Source organism: Tinamus guttatus, unplaced genomic scaffold (genome assembly GCF_059628265.1).
Source record: "Tinamus guttatus ecotype Peru unplaced genomic scaffold, ASM5962826v1 Tinamus_guttatus_pri_ptg000138l, whole genome shotgun sequence".
Classification (NCBI taxonomy): domain Eukaryota; kingdom Metazoa; phylum Chordata; class Aves; order Tinamiformes; family Tinamidae; genus Tinamus; species Tinamus guttatus.
In genome coordinates, this window is record NW_028288672.1 from 1946657 (window position 1) to 1962137 (window position 15481).

A 15481-nucleotide genomic window follows, 5' to 3' on the forward strand; every position below is an offset into this window, starting at 1 on the left:
GTTTGAAACACGCTTCCCGAAAGAACTGCACGAGGATCACTCGGGATCACTTCTGTAGCTTGTCGGAGTCCCTCCTCTCAAACAAATGGGAGAACTAAGATTTCCAGCCTCTGTTTTTAAGTGATCTTTTCTTAGGACATGATTATGTGATTTTCCCAAGCAAATCTTAACTGCAGGATCTTTTGTCTGTGCAAATATCATTCAAATAATAAGTATTCTGTATGTATGTGCCAAGGACTAGAATTAACAGATTCAAAACCTACAGATCAAAAAATAAAGAAATAGAGGGACAGTGTTGTTGTTGCTGTTGTTTTTTCTTCTTCTTCTAACAAGAGTAACTTAAACTTTTTTTTATGCTTAGGGGAAAAACTTTATACTTTCCCCATATCACATTAGAAAACACAAACACAGAGCAATGGCCTTTTCCCTCTTCTGCTTTACCTCCTGCTATTTGATGGCATTTTGAAGTCTAAACCAGTTAACATCAGGAGCTTGACATGATGTCAGCAAGGTAATCCCCAGACAGAACCAAAACACTACTATGTGAGCTGGCAGAAAGATCCCCCAAAAGGGAAATAACACAAAAACAACAGATTTCACACCCAGTCCTTAACTGTTAGTACTACAAAGCACTTTTAGTTACTGAACTCATAATGCATCCTGTAAGTCACTCTGTGCTAATCATTACCATCCCCAAGTAAGGTCTGTCTCTTCTTCCCAAGGATAAGCTGGAAAAGTGAAATCAGGCATCTGTGCAGCCCCAGTGTGACTCCCAACTCAAGAGCATGAATGCTTGAGGACACTTATTTTCCCTCTGCTCTAGGTGGCAGTTGTGCTTCTCTGCAGTATTTTAATGAAGTAACACATCTATCCTTTTTCTAATAGTCTACGGGAGCTGAAAGGAGAGAGACATCCAGCTCCCTAAGCATCCTGCCCTTTTTCCTGTAAGGAGACAGGAAATTCCCTTCTACAGGCCAGAGGAAGGGGTAAAGAGGGAGGAAGGAAATGGAATGTAACAGAAAGTAAACATGTCAAGTATGAAAGCAGTAAACATGAGTTCAAAAATGCTTGTTATTTAAACACCATAAACATGGTGGTATTTGAAGTATTTGGTGGCTATGGAATCAAAAAAACAAAACAAAACACACAGATAGGGGCCAGGCCTCTTCTATGCAGGTCATGAGTGCTGTTGTATTTTACATGTATTGCAGTTGAACATCAAGACCAAGAGTAGGCATGGTCAAAATGAAGGGGGGCTTAATTCTTCCAAAAATGGTTACTGCTCAGTAGTTTAGGACTGTTAACACAGGGCCAGCTTCTGCAGCCCTTTGTAATTAAAGAATATACACTTCTCAAGTTGCTGTGAAGAATAATGGTGAGGATAAGTAGTAAGTACACAAACACAGAACTGTTATATACAAAAAAAGTTTAATTGAAATACCTGTATAAAAAATATGATCTCCATACATTTCACACTGTTAAACAGAAGAAAAAAAATCCAAATCCAAGCTGCATAAATGCAACCAGATCACAGAAACACAGCTATTAAAATAAATTAAGGTTTATGACTCTGCCACTCTACCTTCCAGAGCCAATGCACGGAGACTGTACAATGTCAATAATTTAAAACCCTTCCAAACAGCATTACTTTACATTTCTGGTACAATAATACCAGACAAAAGGCATACTGACTAACTTTAAAAAGTCATTCTATTTCCCTTAAATTAGACTTTGTACAACAATTTTCTGTCTTCCAAAAAAAATTGATAAGGTCAGATTTTTTGTCGTCTTTACCTAAATAAAAGTTGACAGGAATGCAGAAAAAAAGTGCCATGGGCAAACCACTAGAATTCCCATGGGGAGGAGGAGGGGGAAAGCACAGTGTTGAGTAACTCTAACCAAATAAATTAACCAAATAAATAGCCACAGCTGAAACCTGTGGGGAGGTCTTCTAAACTTCAAACAATAAATAACTGTATAGTACACGGGAAAACCAAGTTTACATAAACACATTATACAGGTATGGAAAAAAAAAGTAAAGTCCTTGAATATTGCATTGATTGTGCATTCAACATGCCCATACATACTTTAAGACTCGCAGGGTGACAAAAGGCCAGGGGGAGTTGAGAAAGGGGCTTCTCATGCCCAGTGGTAGAGATGATAAAAGGAAACATGAATAAATGTTTCTGATAAAAAAGCCGATATACCTGTCCATATTTCTGTGCAGGCTATAGGAAATATTTTGAGCAGCAGAGGTGGGTTGGATTTGGAAAGGGCAGGGCGGGGCAGGAGTGAAATGTCTGTGTTCAAGTATTCCATCACCAGTGGATGGGACTACTTCATTCAATCACCGAACACGTTCTCCAATGCATCATAGGAGCTGCTTCCTTCAGCACTTAAGTCTAATGGAAGCAAATTCCTATAATGAACTGGATCTTCTTTGGACATACACAGCTCAAAAAAGAAAGTCCCACTGAAGCAGCTTTCAAAAAGGCACTCAAAAGCAAATAAAATCTAGTCCAGGCTCTATGAGAGCAAAAAAGTTTACCATGTATTCAAGAGGTCACTGCTTTCTTAGTAAGGTCAGTCTTTGACTAAGTACTGGCCTGCAACTCCCAAATATCAGCGTTTCCAAAGGAAATCTCTCATTCCAAAGCAGAAACCAGCAAAAGGGGAAAATAAAATCAAGTCCCTCAGACAAAGATTCAACTACAGAATAATGAATGCATTTTTCTAGCCCCTCCTACATATTGGCAGCAGCACTGTGGTCTTTCTGCTTGTAGCTCCCCTCCCAGTGCGAGGTCCTTAGTAATTCACAGACTCTCATTACTTGAACTTGTGCTAGATACATCAGTATCAAGGGTCCGTAGCCTTATGTCACAGTCCTCAGACTTCACTACTTCGGATTTGTGCATCCATTGATGGTCAAATATTTGCTCAAGTGTTGGTCTGTCTGAAGGCCTCAAAGAAAGGCACCATTTGATCAGCTGTTGACATTCTGAAACAAAAATACAAAGCAAGTTCAGACTAGGAAAGCAAAAAGAATCTTGAATAAAAAATAAGCCACCACTACTAGAGCTCAAGTGTGCTCCTACACAACAATACTCACCAGGTGAAATTCTTCTCCTGAAATATAATCGCCCCCTTAAGATTTCTTCATCCTGTTCGAAAGGGATATCTCCACAAACCATATCATACAGAAGAACTCCCAGAGACCACACTGTTGCTGACCTCCCATGGTATCTGTGGTATCTGATCCACTCTGGAGGGCTATATACTCTCGTTCCTAAAAGCAGAAAAAGAAAAAAAGAAAAACGTCAAAAACAGCATTCAGAACCATTCCCCCTTAATTCAGCTACTAGTAGTCCTGTCTTAGATTTATTAACTCATTTGAAATAAAAAAGGGGGGGCAAAGCCAATTACTGGTGTAATTTCAGGTCATTTGTGGAGTTACGCCATCAATAAAATTGGCCCATCGGGTTGCGCTATTCTGTTGCGAGGAATAACACTGCTTCCATCAGCTGACTGTTTACTAAGGCAAGCTGCCTTTCACTGACCACGTGGCGTCTGCAGCATCACACCAAAAATAGACACAAAAGGACAAAGGGGGTTGACGGGGAGGAGGAGAAGGCAGGAAGACAAGGTGAAACTCGGGTCTTCCTTAGTACACAAGGCTAATCTGCTTTATCCGATTCCACAGGACAGTAAACATAGAAATTGCAGGCAGCCCTATGCCTTCGGTTTCACCCCCTCCCAGGCCTCTCCTTGGAGAGCACTGGGTTTCTCGGCGGCAGCTTTTGAAACCCGCCCCCTCTTTGCTTGGGGGGCTCCTTGGATACACAAAAAAAGAAAGAAAAAGAAAAAAAAAAACGCGGTGGTGAAGGTCACGTGGCCTAGGGGCTCGGGTTTCACAACAAACAGATGTTAAGGGCAGCAGCTGAGGATGGAGGAGGGGAGGGGAAAAAAAAAAAAAAAAAAAAGTCCCTTAGTTACATTAGTCACATTCAAAGGGCAAGGGAATTTTTTTTTCCACCCTATCACATGAGGACTTATTTTCAGGTTTCCCTTCTCTAATTATCAACCCTGGCACTGAAGCTGGTATCAGATCATTTAAGGGGAGCGTATTTATCCCATTGCTTTAAAATCTGCAATGCGGGATTTCCAGGACACGAACAAAAAGGGAGGGAGAGACCTACTGCTTCAAGTTAAAAAAAGCTCTGCATACAAAAACTGCACATCCACACATGGAAACATCCGACACTGACAGAGCCTACGCGTAAACAGATCGCCCTCTAGGAAAAAGCGCTTTTTCCAAGACAGGGAAATATAAACTGCTGCGTCACTGCCTGGAATCGCTTCTTTCCTACGCAACTGAACACCCTTAAGCCGCCACGGGTCCAAAGGTTTCCGTTACCGATAGACCTGATAGGAAGCACTGCGTCAGCGGCAGCACCGCTCGCCGGCGCGAGGCGCGGGACAAGCGGCAGCTCCAGGGCACGGCCCCGGGGGGAGCGCGGTGCTGCCCTGCACGGCGAGGGCACGTACCGTCGAAGTCAGTATAGACCGTGTCCTTGAGGAGGGCCCCCGAGCCGAAATCGATGAGCTTGAGCTCGCCCGTGCGCAGGTCCACGAGCAGGTTCTCGTCCTTGATGTCGCGGTGCACCACGCCGCAGCCGTAGCAGTGGCGCACGGCCTCCAGCACCTGCCGGAAGAAGCCGCGCGCCGCGTCCTCGTCGAGCGCGCCCTTCTCGGTGATGAAGTCGAAGAGGTCCTTCACGAGCTCGGGCCGCTCCATGATGATGAGGTAGCCGTCGGGCCGCTCGTACCAGTCCAGCAGCTTGATGACCCCCCTGAAGCCGGAGCCCACCTTCTTCAGCAGCACGATCTCCAAGGGCACCATGACGCCGCCCTGCGCGCACAGCGGCCGCGGGTGAGCCCGGGGCGCCTCCACGCCGCCGCCCCTCCCGCCCCGCCGCCGCCCCCGCCCCGCTGGGAGGCTCCGCCGCTGCCGCAGTCCGAGGGGCGGGGGCGGCGCTGCGGCGGAGAACCCCCCCCGCCTCCCTCCCTCCCTCCCTGCCCGCCGCCCACACAATGGCGCAGCCCCCGCCGTACTTACAATGGTGCCCCACTCGGTGACCCGCTCCTTCACCACATGCTTCACGGCGACCTGCGGGGAGAGGGGGCCGCCGTGAGCGGAGCGCGGCGGCGGGTGGATCCCCCCGGCCCGCGGCCCCGCGCCGAGCCCCCGTGCTCACCGGCAAGCCGTCAGCGATCCTGCTGCCCGCGTACACCGTGCCGAAGCCGCCGCTGCCCAGCACGGAGCCCACCTGGTAGACCTTATCGAAGGGTTCCTTCTCCACCTTCACTGCAAGGGCGACACGGGCGGGCACAGAGCGCGTCAGTCTCGGGGAGGCGGCGGGACACGCGCGTATACCTCCCCCCCCCCCAAAAAAAAATTGTCTCCCCCCAAAAAAAATATTTTAAAAAACGTCTGGACAAGTATCGTCTGCGTTGCCCCAATTCTGTCCAAGGCAATTTGTATAGATGTATTTAAAAATAATAAGAAAAAAAAAACCGCACTAAAGCAAGTTGCCGCCGAGCCGTACCTGGCTGCAAGATCTTCACCGGCAAGTGATCCATGCTGGCGGGGCTGCAGATGTGGGCGAGCGAGCCGAACTTGGAGAGCAACATCTTCCGCAGAGGGGGCCCGCCGGAGCCCCCGCGCCGAGGTGCCGCCGGGACGGTGCTCGCTCGCAGCCGCAGCCTCCGCGCCGGGACCCGCCGCGCAGCTCCCTCCCGCGCCGGCTCCTCCGGGCGCCGCAGCAGCAACAACCGACGGGCACTTCCCGACAGAACCAGCAGAATCCAAGCGGGAACAACGCGGGATCCGTGTGCAGGAGAGACAGGCAGGCAGGAGGAACGAGCAGTTGCCGAGGAGCATGCACGCGCGCTGCGACCCGCTCCGCTCCGACGCGCGCGGGGAGCCGCAGTGGAGCCGCCGGCGGGCGCAGGGATCCGCGCCGCGCCGCTGCCCGCTCGCTTCTGAGCCGCCGGCGCCGCGGAGCCGCCTCTTAACTTGCAATGTTTTGGTGCGCGGCGGAGAGCGCGCGCGCAGGATATCCCTCCGCGGGGGAGTGGGGAACTCCTCTCGCTGCCACCACCCCCCCGCGCCGCAGCGGCGCCCGCCGTGGGGCTGGCGGGGCCGGCCCAGCGCCCGCCCTCCCCCCGTCCCTCCCCACCGTAAACACGGGCGGGCGGGGGAGGGGCGGGCGCCGGGAACTACTTATTTGTAGTAACCGGCGCGCAGCGTTACAGCCCGTCTGCGGCGCTCGCACGCAGCGGCGAGGACACGGCGAGGGCGGGGGGGAGACTCTCATTTGCGTTAACGTTTCCCGGCGGCCAATCAAAGGGCGCGTTTTCCAAGGGCGGCCAATGAGGAGGGGCTCATTTGCATGCGGCGGCGCGCGGCCAGGCGCGCAGGGCGGGAATTCCTCGGCGCGCCGTGCCCGTCTCCATCCCCCTCCCCGCTCGCCGCTGCCTCGCGGCCGCCCCGGGAAAGGTCACTCTCTTGGCGGGCCGAGACGCTGCGTCTGGAGCCGGCGGGGGGGCGGGGAGCCGCAGCCGCCGCCATGATCGGGGCACGCCGGGCCACGGCTTTATCTTCCCCCAGCCTTTGATGAAAGCACCTTCTCCCCCGACACGCACCCGCCCGTCCTCAAACGCAGCATTTCAAAGCCCGTTTATTTATACGGTCGCTGTTTACCCAAACAACGTGTCGCGCTCCCGCGCCCATTGTGTCTCCCGGTGCCTGCCCGGCCTCGGCCGTGATTTCTCGCTCCCTGAAGGGCGCGAGGCGGGACCCGCGAGCCCCGCTGCCGCCTTTTGTTGTTGTTGTTGTTTCCCTTTCGCAGTCACGCTCTGCCCCCGCGCCGCCTCCGTGGAAACCCCGCGGTCGGCGCAGACGCTGCCGCAGCGCGGGCTGCCGCGCACAAGCGGAGCTCACGGCTTCCCCCCCGCGCACGCACTTAGATTCCAGTCCAGAAATGACAAGAAGCCGTTTTATTTCCCCAGCGCTCTCGCTAATCGGATCCGCGCCGCTTGCAAAGCCGCCCCCCCTCCCCGCTGCGGCGCCTCGCCTCAGCCGGGCCGGCAGCGCCCGCCACGGCCGCGGCGACGGCGACAGCCGCAGCGAGGGCGCCGCGCCGGGCGGGGGGCGCGCGGGCCCGCAGGGGGCGCTGCGCCACAGGGATTAGCCCGGGCCGGCGGGGGCGCCGCTCCCTTCTTCAACGTTAAATCCGAGGCATCTTTTAAAAGCGTCTTACTTGAGACACACATATATATATATATTTATATATATATATTTTTCCTCTTCTGACGCAGCTTTTACCGCGTCTCCGCGTGAGGCGCGCGCCGCAGGTCCCGCGCGCCGTCGCCGCCGTCCCGCGGGGGCCGTTAACGGCTCCTCGGGCGCCGCCGCGGCCTGGCCCCGCCGGCACCGGCCTCCTCGGGCGGCAAAACGGCGTTGGAGCGCGCGCTGTGCGGCCGCCCAGGGGCCGGGATCCCTCAGCGAGGGTATTTTTGGACCGTGGCTCCAAGCGCTGGCAGCCCTCCCCGTCCGGGCACCAGGAGAGCCTGGCAGTTGGCATTCCCTGCTGATAATAGTAGTGCTATAATACCAGCCCAGCATGCCCATAAACAAAGCAGGGCTGCTAGGGAGAGGTAATGTCTTTTATTAGATTAGGCCAACTGCTATGAAGGTCAAGTTTTCAGGCACAGTTTCAACCCTTCATGTCCCAGAATGAGCTTTTTGAAGCTAGATAGTTGGCTTAAAAAAAGTTTCATTCCCACAAACTTTCCATGCTGTTTGCCGAGAAACCCAACTAATCCATTGAGTTTATTGAGCCACCAAAGGGCCCCTGGTTTACAGATTTTTTTTAAGAAAGCTAATTATTTGGATATATCAGATAAAGTAATAAGGCCAAAGATTTTTGTTGTTGTTATTTGTCTGCAGTCTGGTTTTTTGGCTATGTCTAATCAGAATTGTGAAATTTTGAGGAAGTTTCTCCAGTTAATGGCATATGAATACTAGAGTTAAGGGTTTGCTTTTTGTTTATCTGTTTGTTTTTACTGTTGAAATGAAAACAAAACCAAACAGGTGGAAAAATTCATCATCTGGAAATATATCTCCCAGGTTTATTTTAAAGGAGATAGCTATACCTGCCTTTTACTATAATCCTTGTCATTGACTATTTTAGCAGTGCTTTCAACAGAGAGGAAGCTTTCCTTGCTTTGTAGATGAGATTTCTGGTTGTTGAAATAGCAATTTAAGAAGAAAAAATAGTATTAAATATTAATACGCACAAATGCTAATTATTTAGGGAAGTAATACTGCAAGTGGTGCATGTATCAGTAGTCTATAAATGTAGAACATGACACCTATTTATTCAGACTATATTGGCAATCTTTTTACTTGATTACAAATCCATCTTTGTATTGCCAGCACATTTTAAATCAGTGATATATTTGTCTTAAACTTGTTCAGGAAAGTAATACCTAATTTCCTCAAAATCCTGTTGAGTTTAAGCTGTATCTTTTCAGCTGTATCAGCTCTAATACCTCAATTCAAAAGAATATAGCTTACCTTTGTGCTATGTTTGGAATAAAAGGGTAGCCTAAAAGGACCCTCAGTTCTCGTATTGAAATAATTCATGATTTGATTTGTATTTTGACAACAATGTAAAAAGGGAGGATATTTTATATTTGCAGTTAAGGAAAACAAGGTAGAAACAGTAAAAAAGTGATAATGAGGTGTTTGTTCTCCGTTCACTTAATTTTGGCAGACAGACATTTAATTTGTATACAGCTACAAGGACTCTTGGTTTGACAGAATTACAGATGGAACCCAGACATGGAATTTACCCTGTCTTTACACATAAGCCTTTCATGGGTTTGTGGTGCTCCTTTTGATCTGGTTTGGAACATGCAGTTCAGTGGTCCTAAACAATTATAGCTGCAGAAATATTTTATAAACTAGCCTTGGCCTCTTTGGCAGTGGTTTTGCAGCTATAAATGGAAAATCATTCATGGGTAGGATGCCAATTTGTTCTTTGATGTACAAAATTTCTCTGTGCAAGGGTCCCTGAGCAAGCATAAGTTTGTCATGCACAGAAATATGTAAGTTCCATGGGAGTTTCTGCTTGCAGCATAGACACAGTAGCAACTTCTGGCTCTCTTTTCATATTTCTAGGGAATCCAGTTCAAAATTTGTTCTGCCACATCATCAGATATTGCAGTGGTGACATCAATGTGCTCAAAATATATGCCTGTGGTCAGTGCATATGGTCGTAGGCCTTCTGTATGGGACTGCTAAAATGCATCCGTTTGCATTACGTAACCACAAGGCATGCAGCCAAGAATGTCCTAGTAGTGAAGGCCCAATAAAGTTGATAAGCATATTGGTGCTCTCAGATTCCTCAGACTCCTCTTGGATGTCATGCACTGAAAGCTCCCAGCCATCTTATTGACCCTTCTCTTGACTCTGTTCTGTTTCACTTGTGTTTTGGAGGAAAGCAAACTGAACTCAGTGTCACAGAGATGGCCACATTATGTGCTGAATAGAGAAGATGTGCGTTTCCCTTAACCTGCTGGCTGTGCTCTTGTTAATGCAGTCCAAGATGTGCTACGTCTTCATTGTCACACAGGCACTGCTGACTTCGTTGGCTACTGGGACCCCCCAGGACCTCTCTTGTAGAACAGCTACAACAGTCCCAGCCTGTTCTTCTGTCATAGTACACTGTCTGAGGTGCAGGACCTTGTATTTGTCTCTTTTGAACTTCAAACTTGAACTTAAATGTTCCACTGCTGCAGCATGCTGAGGTCTCCCTGAATAGTAGCTCTGTCCCCACCCAGCAGATCCCCTGGATGTGGCATCCTGTACTTGCAAAGGTCACATCGTGCAGGTACAGATGAAAATATTTTGTGATATTGTCACCAGTGATGATGCCAGGTACCACCACTTGCAGCCAACTACCAGTTGGACTTTAAAAAGTTGTTCTCTACCCTTTGAGCCAAATGATCTTGCCAGGTCTTCACCCACTATGCAGTCTATCCAGTCCAGCCTAAATTTCTCCTTTGGCTGCAAGAATGCTATGGGAAACCTTTGCTAACATCAAGGAAAACAACATCTATTACTCTCCCCTCATCTGTAGGGCCAGTGACTTAACTGTGCTTGATTAGACACAAGTTGCCCTTGGTAAATTTAAGCTGGCTGTTCTCAATCGCGTTTCTGTCATCATATGGTAGGAAATGGTTTCCATAAGTACTTGCTTCACAGTTTTTCCAGAGACTGAGGGAAACCTAACTAGTCTGTAACTCCCCAGATCATTCTTCTTGCCATTTTCTAAGATAGATGCAAAATTTTGTAATCAGGTTCCTTCTATGATCCCTGTGAGCTTTTGCAAGTGATAGAAAGTGGCCTTGCAATGACATCTGCCAGCAGTCTCAGTGCTATCAGATATATTCTGCCCTATCCAATGAATTTATATAATTCCCGTTTATTTAAATGATTTTTGACTGTTGCTACTAGGCATGGAGATCTGGGAGGCCTGAAACGAGCATTGACTGTCTAAGATTAAGAAGTCGTTGCATTGCTCTGTGCTTTGTCACAAGGTCAGTTGCTCTAGTCAGCAGGTTTTGCTTGGTCTCCTGTTTGCTGCAAATGTACTTGCAAAAATCTTCCTGGCTGCTCCTTGCTGCCTGTATTTTCACCTTTTTTAAATGCAGCAAGCTTTGATCCTCAAATTTTACCACTGCATGTCTAGTCAGTGCTTCTGTGTTTCTCCCGTCACATGAGGAGGAATACAGAGGGTGTGTTGTGTTTGGGCTCAGTCAGGTGTTCCACATTGAGCTAAGACAGGGCCTTGCTATACCTACATATTTTCTTGCAAATTAACATGGATAATGTTAATTATCCATGGCAGCAGATATGGCTGCCAAGTCTTGGAGACAGGTTGTTAGGGTACTTCTTCAGCAACTTCACTGCTTCCCTTTTGACCACTGAGTTTTATAAAGCCAACTACTCTTTGTTTTATTTGTTGGCTTTTAAAGAAAACCTTGTTAAAATGATGCATGATTAGAGAAAGATGATGACAGCTCCTTCAATAATAAACCTTAAATTTCCAAATGTGGTACATTTTTTTTTCTCCTTTATTCATGCGAAACTATGAGTGAGCTCAATGAAATAGCTGCCAAACATGACACCTACCATTAAGAGCTTCAGCTGCTGCTTTTGATCATGTTTCTACAGTAATACACAGTATTTTTCTTGTGTCATGGCTAGGTAGTATATATCTATTGTTTAATCCTCTCCTGGTCTGCTCTACCACATATATAGCTAGGCAACTTTACTGCTGCTATACTTGATCACTGATACTTTATCACTGATGATGCGTATGTACCGGTGGAGATCTTCTATTGGCCATCTTCCTCAGAATCACAGAATCACAGAGTGGTTAAGGTTGGAAGAGACCTCTAGGGATAATCTAGTCCAACCCCCTCTGCTCCAGCAGGGACACCCAGAGCACGTGGCACAGGGTGGCATCCAGGCGGGTTTGGAAGATCTCCAGAGAAGGAGACTCACAACTTCTCTGGGCAGCCTGTTCCAGGGCTCTGTTACCCTCACAGGAAAGAAGTTCTTCCTCGTGTGGAGATGGAACTTCCTGTGTTTCAACTTATACCTGTTATCCCCCGTCCTGTCACCAGCCACCACGGAGAAGAGCCTGGCCCCATCCTCCCTACAATCACCCCTCAGGTACTCGAACATGTCGATTAAATCTCCTTTCAGCCTTCTTTTCTCTAGGCTAAGCAGGCCCAGCTCAGTCTTTCCTCATACGACAAATGCTTCAGTCCCTTAATCATCTTCGTGGCCCTATGCTGGACCTTCGGTAGAAGCTCAACGTAGTTCTTGTGCTGGGGAGCCCAGAACTGCACACAATACTCCAGCTGTGGCCTCATCAGACTAGAGTAGAGGGAGAGAATACCTTGACCTGCTGGCAACGCTCCTCCTGATGCAGGCCAGGATCCCATCGGCCTTCTTGGCCACAAGGCCACATTGCTGACTCATGGTTAACTTGTCAGCCAGGACTCCCAGATCACTCTCAGTGGAGCAGATCAACCCCTGATCTGTACTGGTGCCTCCTCAGGTGCAGGACCCTGCATTTGTCCTTGTCGAACCTCACAAGGTTCCTCTCTGCCCAACTCTCCATCCTGTCTAGGTCTCTCCGAATGGCAGCACAGCCCTCAGGAGTGTCAGCCACTCCTCCCAGTTTGGTGTCATCTGCAAACTTGCTGAGGGTGCCCTCTGTGCCCTCCTCCAAGTCACTGATGAACAAGTTGAACAGCACTGGGCCCAGTACCTGACCCCTGTGGGACACCACTGGCCACAGGCCTCCAACCAGACTTGACCTCATTTATCACCACTCTCTGAGCTCTGCCATCCAGCCAGTCCTCAATCCACTTCACTGTTCCATTAGGAACTTTGCTAAACATTTAATGTTTAATATAACTGCAATTGCTGTTTTTCAGAGCAGGCTGCATACAATGCATACAGATAAATATTATTGACAGTTATTTGATTAGTTGTTTGGAACAATAGCTTTACAGCTATATGTATATCATTATATAACATATATCACATTATGTTATATGTGTAAACTATATATATATATATATCACATCATCACGTAGTCATTGATTACATATGTATATGTAGTATGTATATGGTATATGATATCATATCTATATTATTTGATTGTAATAGAAGCAATGCTCCTTTGAGACAATCAGGATTTAGCACTTGGTAATAATAATCTGTATAATCAATAAATTGTGACTAGAACAGTAAATAGGATTTCATCAGACTTCAAAAGATAGGTACTTTAGTACATGCTGAATTTCTGAGAAATAATTTAAAACTTCTGTCACTAGTGAGCTTATGTGATGCATTTCAGCATTCCTTAAGGATAGTGAATGAAATCACAAACATATCCTTCGTGGGTTGTATTTCATATCAAGATTAACCTACCCATCCTATACTTTGTTCTCGGTGAGATAGGTTCAGCTCTTTTTTTTCTCACTGTAGAGATAAGATCAAGAAAGGTGATAGAGTAAAATAATGGTCTAGATACAGTAGCTTAGATGACTGTGTTCTCGGTCGTCTGCACAGGACCATCAAGGAAAATCAAAAGATAACACAAAAAACTCATAAAAAATACAACTTGTAATTACTTCTACTTATAAACCTTGTAATTAGACTGTGGAATTCATTGCCAAGTGACAAAGACCAAGAATGTAACAAGATTAAAAGGGTGTTACTGTGTTTTTAGGGATAACAGGAGTATTCAGAGTTGATGATTAAAAAAATACAAAATATAAAATAAAATATAAAATATAAAAATAATAGAAGGGCTGGTAACTCCCAAGTTTCAATGTGGAAATCAACTTTTTATCCAATAGAACAGGTTGAACCTGAGACTGGCAAATTCATGGGAAAGTAATGTGAGTCCAGAGCAGATGGTCCGAATTTTCCTCTTCTGGGATCTTTGTACAGAGTGGTCCTAGGTGCCAGAATAGTTTGTGTATTAAGGAAATTCCTAAAGTCCTATATTTGGCCATTTTCATTTTGCTTGTTTCAGTACTGTTATTCTTAAACCGATGTAATTATGTGAAAAATTGATGCCAGTTTTTTGTTCAATAGACTGAACTTATAAGAGACCAGATGAGTATTCTTCAACCTGTCCTCTTTGTACCTGTGGAATCAGTAAAACACCATGAAACTGGTTTGCAAGTTTTATGTCTGACCACATGAAAACAAACAAAATTGGGGGAGGAAGGGGAGCAAAAAAAAGAACAGTCAATATTTACCCTATTTGTTGCAAAGTTGGTAAAAAAAAAAAAAAAAGATACATAACAGGTTGCAGAAGTAGATCCATCCATAATCCTTCAATTCAAATTTGAGAAACACTGGAGTAGATGACCTTTAAAATGCCTTGTAAAAATCGTAATTCTGGAAGGGTATTTACTATGTGCATTGAAGAGATAAAAAAGATTGTTCTTGTGCCTGTTTCTGAATTTTAAAGAATGTTAAAATACAGATCAAACTGGATTCTGTTCCACCTTCCGTTCTAAAAATTTTGCACAAAAGATTGAAATATGAAAATTAAATATGTATCACTTAGCTGAATTGTGGGTATAATGCTTATAATTTTTAGATTATTGGATCCATGACTTGTTCCAAAAGGCATATTTCTGTGTTCTCAGTAAAATACTTCAGTATTTTGTTAATCATAAATTGGTTCTAGAAGTCAATGCCAGTACTTCTATAGCTTTCTGTACTGAAAAAGGAAAAAACAGAAACATTTACCTGGCTTTATGCAGCAGCAACAACAACAATAATGATACAAAAAATATTGAAGAGTCTTGCAAGAAGAGAGACTTTTATAGAGGAAGCGTTTGCATACTGAGATGTCAGCTATTCGCTCGATCTGCCTTGAATCTTGAGACTATATTGAAAGTCAACCTTTTAACATTGTAGAACAAAATGTAATGTGATCTTATTTGGTCCAATGCTACTAATTTCCACTCCCCATAAAGCTATATTTGTAATTTTAAAGGTGAGAGAAGTCATTTAAAATAGCCCGAAAGGAGAGGGGTGTTGTGGGCAGCGGACATGTTAAATCAAGAACTGTTAAAAGGATATACTAGTTGTGATATGGACATGATGGAATAAATTCACATTTTAAGTGTTAGAGGTAGATGCATTATGGATCAGCTGTTTAAGTTCCCAGGCACTGTTATACTTGTGCAAGCTTTTAAGGCTTCATGAGCCGAAATTGAGCTATGCAAAAAAATCAAACTTTTTTTTTGTGCTACTTTTGCATCGTGATCGCTTTCTGTTTGCCTCCGTCTTGACTTCAGCTTCTGAACCATTCTGCAATGAGAAAACTACGTTGGAGTTATCCTAAACGCAGAAGAAAAATCTGTCCTTTGAACCACATGCAGAAGGAACGACCAGATTACTTTGAACTGGTGTGCCCCCGGGTTCTGGCTGACAAACTGCCAGCGCTCCCAATCTTTGCTATGATAATGGAATGTAATAATTAACCAGAGAAATCTGAGTCCTGCATGTGCACCTCACATGTCGTCTGGTGCCGAATTATCCCCAGTCACCACTACTTTCACTAGTACCAACCACAGACCGTATCACTAGCTAACTGAATTGGTGTGCATGTCTTTGTACAAAAGATCCTCAGGAATATGCTAATGCACATAATTCACAACAGAAGTTTCATCTGGAGAGGAAGGTTATGTTTGAGTATATTTTTCTCTAGGAGTAATTAATCTTGTCAGCAAAAGCTGCACTTTCATTTTCCGAAGTCAGATCAAATCTATGGGAAGAACAATTGGATTTAGCAAATACAGCAAG

General features: G+C 46.2%; 1 protein-coding gene across 1 annotated transcript; it reads right to left on the reverse strand.

Moving 5' to 3' along the window:
- Positions 1-1411: 1411 nt before the first annotated feature.
- On the reverse strand, positions 1412-5951 carry PIM3 (Pim-3 proto-oncogene, serine/threonine kinase). Its single transcript, XM_088521867.1, has 6 exons — positions 5607-5951; positions 5256-5365; positions 5117-5167; positions 4546-4909; positions 3110-3286; positions 1412-2998 (listed from the first exon to the last, which is right to left on the reverse strand). The coding sequence occupies exons 1-6, from the start codon at positions 5689-5691 to the stop codon at positions 2814-2816; spliced, it is 972 nt and encodes a 323-aa protein (XP_088377993.1). The 5' UTR covers positions 5692-5951; the 3' UTR covers positions 1412-2813.
- Between the last annotated feature and the right edge of the window lie 9530 nt (positions 5952-15481).

Bases quoted from the DNA above. Each gene is read 5' to 3' on its own strand.
- PIM3 (XM_088521867.1), bottom strand. From the start codon at position 5,691: ATGTTGCTCTCCAAGTTCGGCTCGCTCGCCCACATCTGCAGCCCCGCC. The intron at 4,910-5,116 runs GTAAGTACGGCG...CTGTGCGCGCAG, and splicing joins TCACCGAGTGGGGCACCATT to GGCGGCGTCATGGTGCCCTT. The intron at 3,287-4,545 runs GTACGTGCCCTC...TTCTGCTTTTAG, and splicing joins GGTCTATACTGACTTCGACG to GAACGAGAGTATATAGCCCT.